General features: G+C 46.2%; 1 protein-coding gene across 9 annotated transcripts in view; it reads right to left on the bottom strand.

Annotated features, from left to right (window-relative positions):
* Positions 1 to 17,730, bottom strand: part of LOC123767550 (sodium voltage-gated channel paralytic) — a 328,629-nt gene that overhangs the window by 52,172 nt on the left and 258,727 nt on the right. For all 9 annotated transcript variants that reach the window (XM_069310346.1, XM_069310351.1, XM_069310354.1 and 6 more), the window contains 2 exons: positions 7,880 to 8,028; positions 210 to 509 (listed from right to left, as the gene is read on the bottom strand). In XM_069310346.1, the coding sequence (XP_069166447.1) occupies positions 210 to 509; positions 7,880 to 8,028 (449 nt within the window). The remainder of the gene's footprint in view (positions 1 to 209; positions 510 to 7,879; positions 8,029 to 17,730) is intronic.

Genomic DNA, 17,730 nt, shown 5'->3' with positions numbered 1-17,730 from the left:
ACAAGCCTTAGGAGTATTACACTGTTTTTCCTGCCCTCTACAAACTTAATGGCACAAAACGTGAACACTGTTGGTTGCAGTACTCCATTCTTGTGTGTTCCATAACATGTGTGCTGTAAGTACTATCATTTTAGGGAGATGAGTTGTACACACACACACACACACACACACACACACACACACACACACACACACACACACCAACTCACCATCACAATAAGAAAGTCGAGCCAGCACCAAGCGTTGGTGAAGTACTTAGCGAAGCCGAGAGCCACCCACTTGATCAACATCTCAATGAAGAAGATGACGGTGAAGATCCTGTCCATATAGTAGAGTACATCCTGGAGGACCGGCCGATACTTGAGGTCGACGTCCTCCAGCGCTAAGGCCAGTGACGACAGCAGGATCATAGTGATGACAGCCGTCTCGAAGTACTTGTTCTCTATAAGTTGGTAAGTCTTCAGGCGCAGGTGCCCCCATCCTTGCCAGAAGGGGGACTCCGGGTCACCCTGCCATGAGTGGAATTGCCATCACAAATGGAGTCAATATATGTTTTACAACCAAATATATAATCAATAAAATCAAATCAGTTATATATTTTTTTAAAAATTAAATAATGATCAAAGATTTGGTCTTTGATTCCTAATCCTTTCTGATATCATGCTAAAAAAAAGCGTTACCTTGAGATATTCATAATTTTCTGCTACGACTACATGTTTACATAAACATCCAACTGCTATACAGTTGCATAGATAATTTTGGTTATTGTACATGGTCAAGACACACGGTAATTCTATACTGATTTACCTGGTAACCCAGATCACAATTGCGACGTTAGACGTGTTCATACGATCAAGTGGTTTCGTATTGGGCTTAAAGCTTAACAATAGTGGGAGAGTTAATAATTAAGATAACTATAATAACTTACTGGCCAACCAGGAAAATATGCCATTGTAATGAAAATAGTCCAGAACACAACTAAAGTGTGAGTATATATAAACTGTTACATGATCACCCTCAGTATTCGGGTACTGGGCTCTCATACCAGTCATCACTAACTCTATGTTCACGTAACTTTTCTATGTGTATTTGTATACTAAAAGTGTATCATATTGTGTAACGTGACAGTCTATGTTCGTTTATGTGTGGCATTCCTGCACCAACCTTTGCTATAACATTGTATAATCACAGAGATAATCATTTGTAATCACGCCACCTTGGCTCCAGGGCAGGGCGAGCTAGTCAACGCCAGGTAGAGGCTAGAGGCCACAGGCAGTCGACTTGGGCGCTCGTCTGGAGTAACACTTATATGGTCTTAGTGATGGCAGTTCAGTAAGAGTTGTGGTGTTGGGTAATATATATTGTAGCTCTTTGCAATTTATACTTTGTTGTTTTCAGTGTCCAAGTTATTGGAATTGAAATTAGTGTTAAAGCTTTATTTTTTTTTAAGTCATCCATATTAAGTGTACAAAGACAATTGTATTTGCCGGTGCTAAAGTACCTTTTATTTAGTTTTATTATATTAACTTTTGTTTTAACTTCGGCTTTTTACTCTGCTCTTGTTTCCTCATACTCATATTTAAGTTTAAATGCGCTTTTTTGTTTTGTTATGGTACGTTAGCAACCCATCAGCTGGGTATAGCTGCATAAGCTTACTTAACGCGGCAACACTAAAAAGTGAGGGACTTTTATATTATTATTATTAATACATTTAGGACTGTGACTGTTTAGGTAGCTGCATTTGTGCAGCTACCCTAGATTATATGAAGGGGAGTACAGTGTGTCAAAAAGCTAGCTACGTGATGCTAGTAGCTAAAATCACGTAGCCAGCTCTGTATGACTAACCGTCACACAAGATGGTTAGTCATTCAGAGGCATGTGAAAAGTAGTCTGCACTGGCAAACTCTGGATCCATTTATAAGGATATCATCATCAACACAAGAGTGAATAAGGTAGAAGTGATACTAAAAGTCCTCATCTCGCAGGATGGTTAGTCATACAGGGCCATATGTTCAGTAGCCTGCACTAGCAAATTTTGGATGCATTATGAGGAAGTAAGGGACACTTCTCAGTGTACATGTTCCTGTGACCAGGTGGTCCTGAGAGCCCGGTGGTCCTGTGAGCCAGGTGGTACTGTGAACCCGGTGGTCCTGTTAGCCAAATGGTACTGTGTAGCCAGGACAAGACGTCACACGATCACGGTAAAACATATTGTAGCCAGGGAAACAAGGCTGTGGCCGGTTTCTGACCAGGCCTCCTGTCAGGTACAGGAGACAGCACTTAGTCACTATGATCAAAAAGCTTTTGGAAGGAATATGAGGATAAGGATTTGAGAAAAGGAGGAAAGGAATGGTGCTCAACCACACGGACGATCGGGGGATTGAACGTCGACCTGCAAGGAGCAAGGGCGTCACTCTACCGTCCATTCCAAGTGGATGGTACCTTCTGGCATTGTGATTTATGTTACGACACTGACAAATCATGTGTGTTGTGTCAATGCTCCTTACTGACGTAATCAGTAATATGACTATTTTGTCTCGAGTATAAACCTACAAAATTAAAAGTAAAAAAAAATACGTCTCAAATTGATTTTTTGCAACTGCAACAGAAGTGGCAGTGTATAACTCTGTTTTCACTTTAGTTACCTGGGAATCTATAGGAAAAAACACAATGTTTATTGTTTCCTTTTGTCTGTCTAATCTACATGGTGGCCCATGAGTCAGACCTACATGGTGGCCCATGAGTCAGACCTACATGGTGACCCATGAGTCAGACCTACATGGTGACCCATGAGTCAGACCTACATGGTGGCCCATGAGTCAGACCTACATGGTGACCCATGAGTCAGACCTACATGGTGGCCCATGAGTCAGACCTACATGGTGGCCCATGAGTCAGACCTACATGGTGGCCCATGGGTCAGACCTACATGGTGGCCCATGGGTCAGACCTACATGGTGGCCCATGAGTCAGACCTACATGGTGGCCCATGAGTCAGACCTACATGGTGGCCCATGGGTCAGACCCACATGGTGGCCCATGGGTCAGACCTACATGGTGGCCCATGAGTCAGACCTACATGGTGGCCCATGGGTCAGACCTACATGGTGGCCCATGGGTCAGACCTACATGGTGGCCCATGGGTCAGACCTACATGGTGGCCCATGAGTCAGACCTACATGGTGGCCCATGAGTCAGACCTACATGGTGGCCCATGAGTCAGACCTACATGGTGGCCCATGGGTCAGACCTACATGGTGGCCCATGAGTCAGACCTACATGGTGGCCCATGAGTCAGACCTACATGGTGGCCCATGAGTCAGACCTACATGGTGGCCCATGAGTCAGACCTACATGGTGGCCCATGAGTCAGACCTACACGGTGGCCCATGAGTCAGACCTACACGGTGGCCCATGGGTCAGACCTACATGGTGGCCCATGGGTCAGACCTACATGGTGGCCCATGGGTCAGACCTACACGGTGGCCCATGAGTCAGACCTACATGGTGACCCATGAGTCAGACCTACATGGTGGCCCATGAGTCAGACCTACATGGTGGCCCATGAGTCAGACCTACATGGTGGCCCATGGGTCAGACCTACATGGTGGCCCATGGGTCAGACCTACATGGTGGCCCATGAGTCAGACCTACATGGTGGCCCATGAGTCAGACCTACATGGTGGCCCATGGGTCAGACCCACATGGTGGCCCATGGGTCAGACCTACACGGTGGCCCATGGGTCAGACCTACATGGTGGCCCATGGGTCAGACCTACATGGTGGCCCATGGGTCAGACCTACATGGTGGCCCATGGGTCAGACCTACATGGTGGCCCATGGGTCAGACCTACATGGTGGCCCATGGGTCAGACCTACATGGTGGCCCATGGGTCAGACCTGTGGAAAATTTTCCACCAAAATTATAGCATAACATGTCTGAGTAGCATGGTCTATGAAAGCACATGGACCAGACATGGGTATTTATAGTAGCAGTCAAGGTCTCTCAAGACAAAGAGTGTGTCAAGTCAGCATAATACGACCATTTTGTGAACTACATCTCAGGAAACCCTCCTGTAGAATGAATCAATACCAGGATATGTAATTAAATTTGATAGCTCTAAGCATATCAAGGTAATATGCCAAAATAAATACATATACTTAATAAATGATTATTTAACCAAATACTTTGTTTAACGATTGTATAAATGGATCATTAAAACAGGTAGGGCAACCAATACCCGCCTTGGGGTGGATCGCATTAGTGTCAAGATGCTGTCAGTTTAGTAAACTAAACTCCCCCCGCCATGAGAACACACTCCACGGTACGGACTCCTGGTTCAACCTTGAAGCCGAGTGGACGTCTGGATACCTCCTCCGCCTGTTCACGTCTTGTTTTCGTGTTTTTGCTTTGCTACTGCCGTTTGGCATCCCTTTTCAACGGTCCGATTGTACGACGCCTGGCGCACATATCGCCTTGGGTCACGGGATTGAAGATATTTTTTTTTTTGGCGTGTTCTGGCTGGTTCTCCCGACGGGGTGACGGTGTTCGGGGGCCGGCTTGGCCGATAGGTGCCGGGGGTTGGTGGGTCTTGATGGGCTCCTGGTGTGCCCTCAGTCGTGGTGGGCAGCTGGTTTCTGCTCTGCCGGAGGACACTGGATGACTTTTGTGTTTTCGTTGGGGCAGAGATTTTGGTTTTGCTACCCTGTATTCTCTGTGTGGGGCGGGGCCAATGCTTGTCACCCTGAGGGATTCCTGGGGGCTCCCCAATCATCTGCCTGTCTGCGTTTCTTTGCCACATGGCATATTAGTTTCCCGTGATTGGCGTTACTTATTTCGCGATTTGGCTTTGCGTTTCACCATTACGGGCTTTGCTATTAACCCAACCGGGTACGCCAGGGCGCATCCGATCCCACGATTGTTGTCGCCCTTAAATCAACAACACTCCACGGTGGGACTCCTGGTTCTACCTTGACGGCGAGCAGACATCTGGACACCTCCTCCGCCTGGGAGCCGCTGGATCACATTCTGTTTTGTGTTTTGCATTTGATACTGCCGTTTGGCATCCCTATTCAATGGTTTGGTTTGTACGACGCCTGGCGCAAATATTGCCTTGGGTCACAGGATTGTTGATAGTTTTTTTTTTGGCGTTTTCTGACTGGTTCTCCTGGCAGGGTGACGGTGTCTGGCGCCGGCTGGGCCGAGAGGTGCTGGGAGTTGGGGAATCCTGGTCACTTCCTGGTGTGCCCTCGGGCGTGGTGGGCGGCTGGTTTCTGCTTTCCAGAGGGCACCGCATGACTTTTCATTTTAGTTTGGGGCCGAGTATATAGTTTTGCTACCCAGTGTTCTCTGTGTGGGGCGGGGCCAGTGCTTGTCCCCTGAGGGACTCCTAGGGCTCCCCAATCATCTGCCATTCGGTTTCGCAATTAACCATTCAAGGGTCGCTGGGGTGCTTCCGATCCCACGATTGTCGTCGCTCTTAAATCAACAACAATACCCCACGGTGTTCAAGCTGTTTATTTGCCGCCGTTTAACATCCACGAATCTCAATGGTTGTCAACAGCACATAATATGTGTATAAACAATAAGACACATGATTTAGTGTTTTGAGTGTGTCTTGCCAAGAAACAATGAGAGCAGTGTGTGTGAGTACATTGTCGCCACAGCAGTGATGCCTCACACCCAAGTAAACATAGCCATTCCACCTCATGGGTACACTCCATAGTCGTCTAAGCTTAGTTTTAGCCGTCTATCTTCCGTGAGCCCCTAGTTGGTGGTGTAAAACTTCACATAAATATGTATAAACAAGAGGACATATGATATTTATGAAATAAGGGTGTGTCTTGCCCCAAGTTGAGTGGAGTGTGAGCAACACTGGACTCCTGGAGCCAGAAGCCGATGGAATCTAGATAACACCATTTCAACATCAGCAGTGAACAACACTACTGGCCCTACAAGAGAATTAAATCTTTGTACAAGAAGATAGAGCTCCATACGTGCATCTTAACTAAATAAGGGAGGCTGGTGGTGTAGTAACAATAGTAATTGGATCCAATTCTTTGTGTCACTAACCCCGTTATTTTGCAGGTGCAGTTAAACCATGGGCTTTAAAGCTCACCTCAGTAAGTAAATTACTTGTTATTAAAATAAAAATATACTAACTAGGTTAATCAATAGTTAACAAATCTGTATATATTGTGTAGACACAATATATTGCAATTGCTAAGATAAATTAAAGTATACATTTGCAATAGATCAATTCATAACATTAAAGAATTAAATAATCTTGTCATTGTTCATCATAATTCATATGTCGCAAGATACCAGATCAAAAGGATAGGCTAAAATAATTTGTAACCGTATAAATGTTCACTGCATTATACATATATTACTTTTTACTAAGTGGTAAGTGGAGATTTGTTAATCTACACACCAAAACATGCTAAAGTTAATTTAATTCACACACCAAAGCAAGTTAATGACAGCAGCACCATTCTTGTTGGATCACCCTGAAAACTGAACACAGAGAATAGATACAGTCCACTACCTCACAGAGAAAACAAGTTTCCTAGTGGCCACTGGATATAACTATTGCCATTGAAGACAGCTAAATTGCCGTTATATTGGTAGTTAGGTCCTTATTTTAGGGAGCCAGAAGTTGCAAAATCCCACAAGACTTACAGAGTGACCCATGAGTCAGACCTACAGGGTGACCCACGAGTCAGTCCTACAGGGTGACCCATGAGTCAGTCCTACAGGGTGACCCACGAGTCAGTCCTACAGGGTGACCCACGAGTCAGTCCTACAGGGTGACCCATGAGTTAGTCCTACAGGGTGACCCACGAGTCAGACCTACAGGGTGACCCACGAGTCAGTCCTACAGGGTGACCCATGAGTCAGTCCTACAGGGTGACCCACGAGTCAGACCTACAGGGTGACCCACGAGTCAGACCTACAGGGTGACCCACGAGTCAGACCTACAGGGTGACCCACGAGTCAGTCCTACAGGGTGACCCATGAGTCAGTCCTACAGGGTGACCCATGAGTCAGTCCTACAGGGTGACCCATGAGTTCTGTGTCACTGTAGTGGAAGCTCAAAATAAATACGAATGCATTAAGAGTAATGTGATAAGGGAATATTTGACGAGTCTTTATGCATGAACATGGCACCAGTGTGCACGACCCACCAGTGTGCACGACCCACCAATGTGCACGACCCACCAGTGCGTATGACCCACCAGTGTGCATGACCCACCAGTGTGCATGACCCACTAGTGTGCACGACCCACCAATGTACATGACTCACTATGTACATGATCCACCAGTGTGCATAACCCATTATGTACACGATCCACAAGCGTACATAACCCACCAGTGTACATGACCCACTATGTACACCATCCACCAGTGTACACGACCCACTATGTACACGACCCACCAGTGTACATGACCCACCAGTGTGCATGACCTACTATGTACACGATCCACCAGTGTACATGACCCACTATGTACACGATCCACCAGTGTACACGACCCACTAGTGTACACGACCCACCAGTGTACACGACCCACCAGTGTACACGACCCACCATTGTACATGACCCACCGGTGTTCACGACCCACCAGTGTACATAACCCATTATGTGCACGATCTACCAGTGTACACGACCCACCAGTTACCATGCACAGCTCACCTTCCTCCCTCGAGCCGCCTCAGGACTCAGACCTAACAGCAATAAAACTCCGGGTCTTGCTACTCAAATACACTTTAGAGAGGGAAGTTTCTTTACGTGTCTTAAGGTAAGTTGCGATAAATTGCATTTATAGGAAATTTTATGAAGCTTGCATTAAATATAGTAAGCTGAGGATAACACTAACCGCACACCAAGGACACTTCACATAACAGGCTTCTTTGAAGCAATCTGCAGGGTAATCGAGGATCACATCACTTCCGGAATCCATCATGGGTCCAGGAGCTTGCACGTCTTCCTCCACCACCTCCTCGTCGCCACTGGAACCATGGAAATCTGGAAGAAAATGTCTCCTTTGACTTAGAGTTGGAGAGAGTGTGTGGAGGTGGTAGGCATAAGTGTGTCCAGGGAGGCCTGAGTTAAACGAGACCTCAAGATGGTGGGACAAGGGGTGATATAGGTGGCGTGAGACCTCAAGATGGCGGGACGAGGGGTGATGTAGGTGGCATGAGACCTCAAGATGGCAGGATGAGGGGTGATATAGGTGATGTGAGATCTTAAGATGGCGGGAAAAGGGGTGATATAGGTGGCATGAGACCTCAAGATAGCGGGACGAGTGGTGATATAGGTGATGTGAGACCTCAAGATGGCGGGATGAGGGGTGATATAGGTGATGTGATACCTCAAGAGAAAAGGCATCCTGCGGTGTGGTGGCAGCAGTCCCCTGGACACCAGACCTACCCTGGCCACACCACATAAGCTGCAAGGAACACGTGACAGGTAAACAGGCCGCATAGGGAAGCGGCAGTATCGCAGCAACACCACGGTAGCGGTGTGGTCACTGGGTCAGGTAGGTGGCCAGGTACGTGACCAGAGGGAAAATAAACGAGACTTATGCTTGTGTTTTATGTGTTCAAAGGTCGGTGACCTGGCTTTAATGAGGTCAACTTGCACAGTTTTAAAATTAAAATGACAAAATATGACTACTTTTCGTAGTGACTGTTTAAACCTATTTAATCTTAACCTCAGATTGCTAAAATAGTATTCTATTTTAACCATCACTATAAAGCTATTACTTGGTGTACACCCTTATATATCGTGAACATACAGTGTTCTGCAAAGGAGGCTTGGCTAACAAAAGCACTGCTATTCATCAAAGTCAAAGGAGGCCCCAAAGTATCCCATATGAGTTTTGTTGATAGTTCCCCAATGACGGGACCAAGTGACAGGCCACAAATACTTTTTATTTTTACACTTGCTAATGATCCAGGACGGACCACAACGTCGGCATTTCCTTTATTTTCAGATGTGTAGGTTGTGTCAAGTGTCCTGCCACACTATTGTGACTCGGTGTCTGTATTTATGTAGAAAATATGCGTAAAAGTTGTATATATGTAGAAAATTTAACTAATGAAATAATTGGCACAAATGTTAACATCTTGTTGACAAGATCTTCCAAGTGATGGTGTTGTGACTGTCGTTGTCGGACTGCTTTTGTAGTGTGTCCAAACCTTCAAGTATAATCTATTACATTGAAACTCGTGCTAATATTTTTCATCAGCTTCCCAGTGTCCACAAAAATTGACATGAAGGAAGAAAATAAATTATTTTGATTTAATTAAAATTATTCACTTAAAATTTAAGTGAATAATTTATGCATAAAATAAGTTAACTAATATGGGACCCAAACCTGACCCTTGCTGAATACCGCTTATTATACCTCTTCATTCCTATTTCTATCCTATTGCCAGGTTTTATTTTATTACGGATTCCCCATTTTAATATACTGCCAGTCAAAACATTTTTGTTTAAAGATTATATGGAGTCTATTGTGTAGGAACAATGTCAAAAGCCTTCTGATATTCAAAGAATATGCAGTCTGTTCGTTCTTGTCTGAACTGAAGTCATCCTGCTCGTTGGATTCTAAAAGGTTTGTTGTGCAGGGCTGTCCTTCCCTATGTCCATGTTGTAATATAGTTAGTGCATTAGACCCGGCTTTACTATTCTCTCAAGATCCTTGGCGAGAATGTATGTCAGTGACAATGGAGTATGTTCAGCTGCTTCCGTGCCTCTCCTTCATAGTATATTCATAAGACTCTGGCTGCCTTCTCGTTTTCTAGGTATGTCCAGTGATGGTTTTATAGATCATCGTGAACACCTTGCTCATGGCCTCAGCAGCTTCTTTTATAAAAATTAGTCAACATGTCCCATTATCGAGGGCAGGAGCCTGCGCACATATATACTTTAGTCTTGAGGGTGTCTGGAGTGTCAGTGAGGGGTAGTACCTCAGAGCAGCCAACCCGTTCTCGCACTTTCATACAGTCAATATTGACTTATTAAATAAGTGCATATGTGACATACTAATTTATTGTGAATATTTTAGTTTACCTTGAAAATCTTCATAGAAAACACAGACCTTACCTAACCTTCTTAGTATGTTAAGATTAGCATCTTATTGCTTCGTAATTACAATTATTACTTAACCTATACCTATAATAGGTTAAGTAATAATTGTATTACAATTACAATTATTTTACAATTATATTACAATTATTATTTTACAATTATATTACAATTATTATTTTACAATTATATTACAATTATTATTTTACAATTATATTACAATTATTATTTTACAATTATATTACAATTATTACTTAACCTATACCTATAATAGGTTAAGTAATAATTGTAATTACGAAGCAATAAGATGCTTATCTTAACATACTAAGAAGGTTAGGTAAGGTCGGTGTTTTCTATGAAGCTTTTCAAGGTAAACTAAAATATTCACAATAAAATAGTATGTCACATATGCACTTATTTAATAAGTAAGTAAGTAATTATCAAAAGAAGGCACCAAACCGGGAAGGCTATGTAGCACCATCAAGTACGCAAAATAATCAGAGGGCGACTTATTTAATAAGTCAATATTGACTATACGAAAGTGCGAGAACGGGTTGGAGCAGCCGCACGTTTGGATGGTTTTGCCTGCTCTGGTCCCTACCTGCACTCAACTCTCACTTGTGGCTCCTAGTAGCTGTTTGCATGCAACAGCGGCCACATTCCGGTAAACTGCTTCGACTGGCGGACAAAACCAGGTAAGGGTAGCCGAAGGTTTGAGACTTTCAGTGAACTAAGGCTTATCTACCTACGCATGCGAAGACTAAACCTGGCGGACTGCGCAGAGGAAACCACCAGAATGGTTCAACAAGCATACCAGCAGTGTTGTAGAGCACAACTAGGGCACAGTGAGTCACGTAGAATACTGCTGGCCATCCACTACTTCCTAACCTATCTCCTGCCATCTCGATTTGTCTTGCCGCTGGACCCAGATAGGTCGGGGCGAGAGCGCGAGGCTGACGATCTGCACAACTCTCCCTCACTTTAATCCAAGTTAAGGACAGGTGACTTCAACCCATACTGCACAACCTCAAGTCCTGTGGCGATGGGCAATTGGCGAAGCAACAGGTGAGGATACAGTGGAAGCTGTAGTTACAGACCTGCATACAGGCGGCTCAGGGCATAGGGACGCTCTATACTGGACCGAAGCAGCATCAGAGTTCGGCAGCCCCCTGGGTGTCTGAGCCCGGATGTTGTCTCTTCAGGACACATTACGCTAACTTCCTTCGAGGAAGGGGCTAGAAAAGGTACCTTACCATAGCCTGCTTCAATTCACCCTGGCTAGCAAACCGCGGCGGTCGGGGATCCCTCACAGCGGTCGAATAAATACAATGAAAAAAGTGAGGGGGTGCTCAATCTCGGTATTTGGAACGTTCAAACTCTGCTGGATAACACCAAGGCAGAAAGACCTGAAAGGCGAACTGCACTAGTTGCAAAGGAAGTAGCGTGCGACAATGTGGGCATATCAGCACTCAGTGAAACACGATTGGGTGACTAAGGTTAGCTTACAGAACGTGGTGGTGGGTAGACCCTTTTCTGGGGTGGTCGCTGTAACGCTAAACGACGAGAAGCTGGCGTTTAATTTGCCATTGGATCCCACCTCGTTCAAAAACTTGCCAAGCTTCCAGAGGGCATCGACGACCGCTTATTGACGGTCCAGCTTCTGCTTGAGAGCAGGAGAAGTGCGATGCTGATCAGTACATATATTCCAACCATGACCAACCCAGATGACATCGAGGAAAAATTATCTCAGTCTTTCCTTATAGTTCAATCCCTTCAGCCCAGGAATGAGTCTTGCTGCATATCTTTAGACCTTTTCTACTTTCTCCTTGTCCTTTTTTAGGTAGAGGGTTCCATGCCGGTGACACATATTCAAGAGTGGGTCTTACCTTTGCTGTATATAGGGCCCTGAGGGCCCCACATAGTCGAAGTTCTGAAGGATACCCGGATGTTGGCCAGTATGTCATATGCCGCTGTTCTTGTTCTGCTAAGGTGGGTTTCTGGCATCATATTTGGGGAGTCGACATCAGGTGTCCACCCCCAGGTCTGGTCGAAGATTTTGTCTTCCCTTCATCCTATACTTCCGTAATGGTCTTCGCACTAATCTTTGTGTGTGTGTGTGTGTATTCTTTATCATATAATGCTTTGAAACTGCTGCCGGTTTTGGCCTCCACCACCACCACACTTGTTCCAGCCATCTACCATTATGTTCGCAAGTGATTTTTTTTATTTCTTTGGTAGCTATGTTTAGTTTGTTTAAATCTATGACCTTTTGTTCTTGGAGTTGCCGGTTTCAGGAATTCCTCTTTGTTAATTTGGTCGATCCCGGCTATTATTTTGTAAGCAGTGATCATATCACCTCTTTTTCTTCTATCTATGGCATATTTAACACATCTAGTCTCTCATCATAACTCTTGATTTTCAGGTCTGGAAGCCATTTAGTTGCATGTCTTTGCACCATGTGAACCTATCCTTGATAAGGTGGCAACTACTGTTTATCCTTGATAGGGTGGCAACTAAAGCCTATCCTTGAAACGGTGGTAACTACTGCCTATACTTGTTATGGTGGCAATTACTGCCTATCTTTGATAAGGTTTCAACTACTGCCTATCCTTGATAGGGTGACGGCTACTGCCTATCCTTGATAGGGTGGCAGCTACTGCCTATCTCTGTTAAGGTGCTAAGTACTGCCTATCTTTGTTAGGGTGTCAAGTACTGCCTATCCTTGTTAGGATGGCAAGTACTACCTATCCTTGTTAGGATGGGTGGCAAGTACTGCCTATCTTTGTTAGGATGACAACTACTGCTTGTCCTTGCTAGGATAGCAAGTACTGCCTATCTTTGTTAGGATGGCAAGTACTGCCTATCTTTGTTAGGGTGGCAAGTACTGCCTATCTTTGTTAGGATGGTATCTACTGCCTATCTTTGTTAGGGTGGCAAGTACTACCTATTCTTGTTAGAGTGGCAAATACTGCTAAACTCTCCTGAAACAGTCAACACTGACGGCCACTCCTGAGGGCGTAAGTATAATTGTAATAGTGGTTGTACCACTTGTTTGAAAACTGGTTGTTGCTTGGACCACATTTAAGGTTAATAACGCAATTGGTGTAAGTATTGGGTGACCTACCCTTTCTGAAGTACCAGTACAAGCATCCAGTAACTTCCACAACCATTTGACACAATATGTTATATAGTAACCGGCTGGCTGCTTGTATTAAATGTATGTCAAATATGGAGCAGCTTGATGAAATATTAAATTAGATAATATCTAGCTTTTAAACATATGTGCTTGAATGATGCATAAAAGAGTAAATAAACCTCTCGTAAGCTGAGCTAATGTAACAAAGTAAGCTGAGCTAATGTAACCTAACGTAAGCTGAGCTAACATAACCTAACGTAAGCTGAGCTAATGTAATGAAACATAACTAGAACTAATGTAATCCAACGTAACTTGAGCTAAAGTAACCTAACCTAAGCAAACAGTAAGAGAAGTGGAGCCAGAGTGCACACAAGTCTTGAGGAACATAGGGAGCAGCCAGCCGTTATGCCCCTACAACCCGTCCTCTTAAAAATAACGTCGGTTTTCGCTCGTTTGCGCGCTATGGCCAATAATAGACATAATTTTAAATTAAATCGGCTCACGAAAGTGATGTACTGCCGTTTTCTGTTTGAGTCTTCTGGCTTACTCTGTTAGGTTAGGAGAGAAAACTGTCAATTAACGGCTTTCATGACGTTTTGAAACATTATGGAAATTCCCTGCCCTCCTAACCTACCAGAGGACCCTTAACTTGCTGTTTTGGAAAAAAAAATCTAATTTTGTTTTAAAGTTTTTCATTTTTAAATTACATCCATTTTCGGGCAAACGGCCAAATTCAGAAGTAATTTGTAAGAGGACAGGTTGCCCCTAACCTGACAACCGCCCCAGGAATACGTCAGCCTGTGATGTTGGGTGACTGGTGTCGGGTGACAGTAGAAGGTATCACCTGCCTTCCTTCCTTCCTTCACCCACTGTAATGGCCTCGGGTCTAGAAGTCTGTGCTAGCTTGTGGCATGCAAGACGGAAAGGCGCTGCAGAGAGCCATGTACTAAACTTAGGTTATACAGGAGCCTTTAGAGCTACATATGATACACATTGTACGATGGTGCTATGTTGGCTACATAGCTCCAGGGAGGGCCACCTAGTGATTGGTCTCATTGCGTCCCTTGAGCAATCACACACAACAGAAGCATGGTAAGACCAGGGGCCGGATACCTATATTTGTAGAGAAGTAGAACACAAGGGAAGATACGGGTGTGGAATAGAGGGAATTAAGGGAAAGACTTAAACGGAAAGGGGATGAGAGTAAAGGAGAAAATTAGGGGATGAGGACGGAGCGGTATACGAGGGATGTAATGGGGTAGGGGAACGGAGAGTGTGCGAAGGACAGAGTGAGAGGGAAACAGAAAGCTTCTCAGAACCAACCAGCAGTAGTGGTGGATGCTGGTGGTGGTGAGGGAGGGTGGCAAGATACTCTACCAGGCTCCTGTCACGGTAGCTGAGGGAGAAGGGGTGGCAAGACACCCTACCAAGCTTATATCGCATTAGCTGAGCTGAAATAGGGGGTGGGTGGCAAGATACCATGCTAGCCTCACGTTACGATAACGACAATGGGAGGGGGTGGGGTTTGATCCATATACAAACACAGCTGATATCTCAGGGCAGAAGAATGGTCGCCCTCGCGTCCAAGTAAAACAGTGAAGTAAAGGTTACTGAAGGCAATGGGGAGATCACAGTAGGTCACTGAAGGCAATGGGGAGGTCACAGTAAGACACTAAGGCAATGGGGAAGTCAGAGTAGGTGACTAACCTGTCGTCCTGTCTTACTTGCATCATGGCACTGCAAACCCCACAACTTAGGAGCAATATTGAGCAATACACTTCCGAAGTCAAGACATGTTAATTTGCAACCAAGGGAACTATATAAACCGTGGAAGGGGCGAGGTTCCTGGTGTCATGAGGCGAGCTTCCTGGTGTCATGAGGCGAGCTTCCTGGTGTCATGGGGCGAGGTTCCTTGAGTCACGGGACGAGGTTCCTTGTGTCATGGGAAGAGGTTCCTGGTGTCATGGGACGAGCTTTCTTGTTACATGAGGAGAGGTTCCTTGTACCACAGGACGAGAGGTTCTTTGTACCACAGGACGAGGTTCCTTGTGTCATGGGGAGAGGTTCCTTGTGTCATGGGAAGAGGTTCCTTGTGTTATGGGGAGACGTTCCTTGTGTCACAGGACGAGGTTCCTTGTGTCATGGGACGAGGTTCCTTGTGTCATGGGGGAGAGGTTCCTGGTGTCATGGGGTGAGCTTCCTTGTGTCATGGGGAGAGGTACCTTGTGTCATGGAACGCGGTTCCTTGAGTCTTTGGGAGAGGTTTCTGGTGTCATGGGACAAGGTTCCTTGTATCACAGGACGAGGTTCCTTGTGTCACGGGACGAGGTTCCTTGTGTCACGGGACGAGGTTCCTTGTGTCACGGGACGAGGTTCCTTGTGTCACGGGACGAGGTTCCTTGTGTCACGGGACGAGGTTCCTTGTGTCACGGGACGAGGTTCCTTGTGTCATGGGGGAGAGGTTCCTGGTGTCAAGGCGTTAGCTTCCTTGTGTCATGGGGAGAGGTACCTTGTGTCATGGGACGCGGTTCCTTGAGTCATGGGGAGAGGTTCCTTGTGTCACGGGACGAGGTACCTTGTGGCATGGGGGGGAGAGGATCCTTGTGTTATGGGGGAGAGGTTCCTTGTGTCACGGGACGAGGTTCCTTGAGTCATGGAGAAAGGTTCCTTGTGTCACATGGACTAGGTTCCTTGTGTCACATGGACTAGGTTCCTTGTGTCACATGGACTAGGTTCCTTGTGTCATTGGGAGAGGTTCCTTGTGTCACGGGACTAGGTTCCTTATGTCATGAGGCAAAGTTCCTTGTGTTACGATGCGAGATTCCTTGTGTCACGACGCGAGATTCCTTGTGTCACGACGCGAGGTTCCTTGTGTCACGGGACGAGGTTCCTTGTGTCACGTGGGCGAGGTTCCTTGTGTCACAGGGCGAGAGGGTCCAAGCGCAGGAAGGCACGTTAACGTTCCTACTTATCATAATAAGACAACAATCCTGAGGTCCAGGAATAAGAACTGACTAACGTGTAGCACTCTGGAGGCAATGGTAATTAGTGAGGTGCTGGCCCTCAGTTACTCAGTCTTGGAGATATCTAAGTATATGAAAGGGGTTGAGTGGAACTAAGAGCCTGGGGGTGGGCTAGTGGCACTAAGAGCCTGGGGGTGGGCTAGTGGCACTAAGAGCCTGGAGGTGGGCTAGTGGCACTAAGAGCCTGGGGGTGGGCTAGTGGCACTAAGAGCCTGGGGGTGAGCTAATGGCACTAAGAGCTTGGGAGTAGGCTCGGCTAGTGGCACTAAGAGCCAGGGGTTGGGCTAGTGGCACTAAGAGCCTGGGAGGTAGGCTAGTGGCACTAAGAGCCTGGAGGTAGGCTAGTGGCACTAAAAGCCAGGGAGGTGAGCTAGTGGCACTAAGAGCCTGGAAGGTGGGCTAGTGGCACTAAGAGCCAGGGTGGTGGGATAGTGGCACTAAGAACCAGGGAGGTGGGCTAGTGGTACTAAGAACCAGGGAGGTGGGCTAGTGGTACTTGGAGCCAGACAGGTGGGCTAGTGGCACTAAGAGCCAGGGTGGTGGGATAGTGGCACTAAGAACCAGGGAGGTGGGCTAGTGGTACTAAGAACCAGGGAGGTGGGCTAGTGGTACTAAGAACCAGGGAGGTGGGCTAGTGGTACTAAGAACCAGGGAGGTGGGCTAGTGGTACTTGGAGCCAGACAGGTGGGCCAGTGGCACTAAGAGCCAGGGCGATGGGCTAGTGGCTATAAGAACCAGGGAGGTGGGCACATGGTGCTAGGAGCCAGGGGCCAGAAACACGAAGCAGTTAAACAAGCACTTACGAACGTGTACATCTTTCCTCAATCTTTAACGACTTTGGTTACATTTATTGAACATTCTATTAGCATGAAAACTTCCAAATCAACTGTTGTTATTGTTATAAACAGCCCCATTGTGCTTCAGAGCTCATTGCTTAATAACTGTAAACAATGCCGTCAAAGATTGAGAAACGATGTACAGGTTCGTAAGTGCTTGAGTAACCCCTTCGTGAATCTGGCTCCAGGGATGTGGGCTAGTGGCGCTAACAGTGAGGAAGGTGGACTTGTGGCACTAAGAGCCAGATGGTGGGCAAGTGGCACTAACAGCCAGGGATGTGGGCTAGTGGTACTATGAACCAGGGATGTTGGCTTGTGGCACTAAGAACCAAGGAGATGGGCTAGTGGCACTAGGAGCCAGGGGGGGGGGCTAGTTGTACTAAGAGCCAGCGAGGAGCAAGTAGCACTAACAACCAGGGAGGTGGGCTAGTGGCACCAAGATTCAAGGAGGTGGGCTAGAGGCAGTAAGAGCCAGGGAGGTAGGCTAGTGGCACTAAGAGCCAGGGAGGTGGGCTAGTGGCACTAAGAGCCAGGGAGGTGGGCTAGTGGCACCAAGAGCCAGGGAGGTGGGCTAGAGGCAGTAAGAGCCAGGGAGGTGGGCTAGTGGCACTAAGAGCCAGGGAGCTGGGCTAGTGACACT

The sequence above is a fragment of the Procambarus clarkii genome, chromosome 67, assembly GCF_040958095.1.
Source record: "Procambarus clarkii isolate CNS0578487 chromosome 67, FALCON_Pclarkii_2.0, whole genome shotgun sequence".
Classification (NCBI taxonomy): domain Eukaryota; kingdom Metazoa; phylum Arthropoda; class Malacostraca; order Decapoda; family Cambaridae; genus Procambarus; species Procambarus clarkii.
The sequence above is the reverse complement of the archived record's forward strand: the minus strand, read 5'-3'. Positions and strand labels throughout refer to the sequence as shown.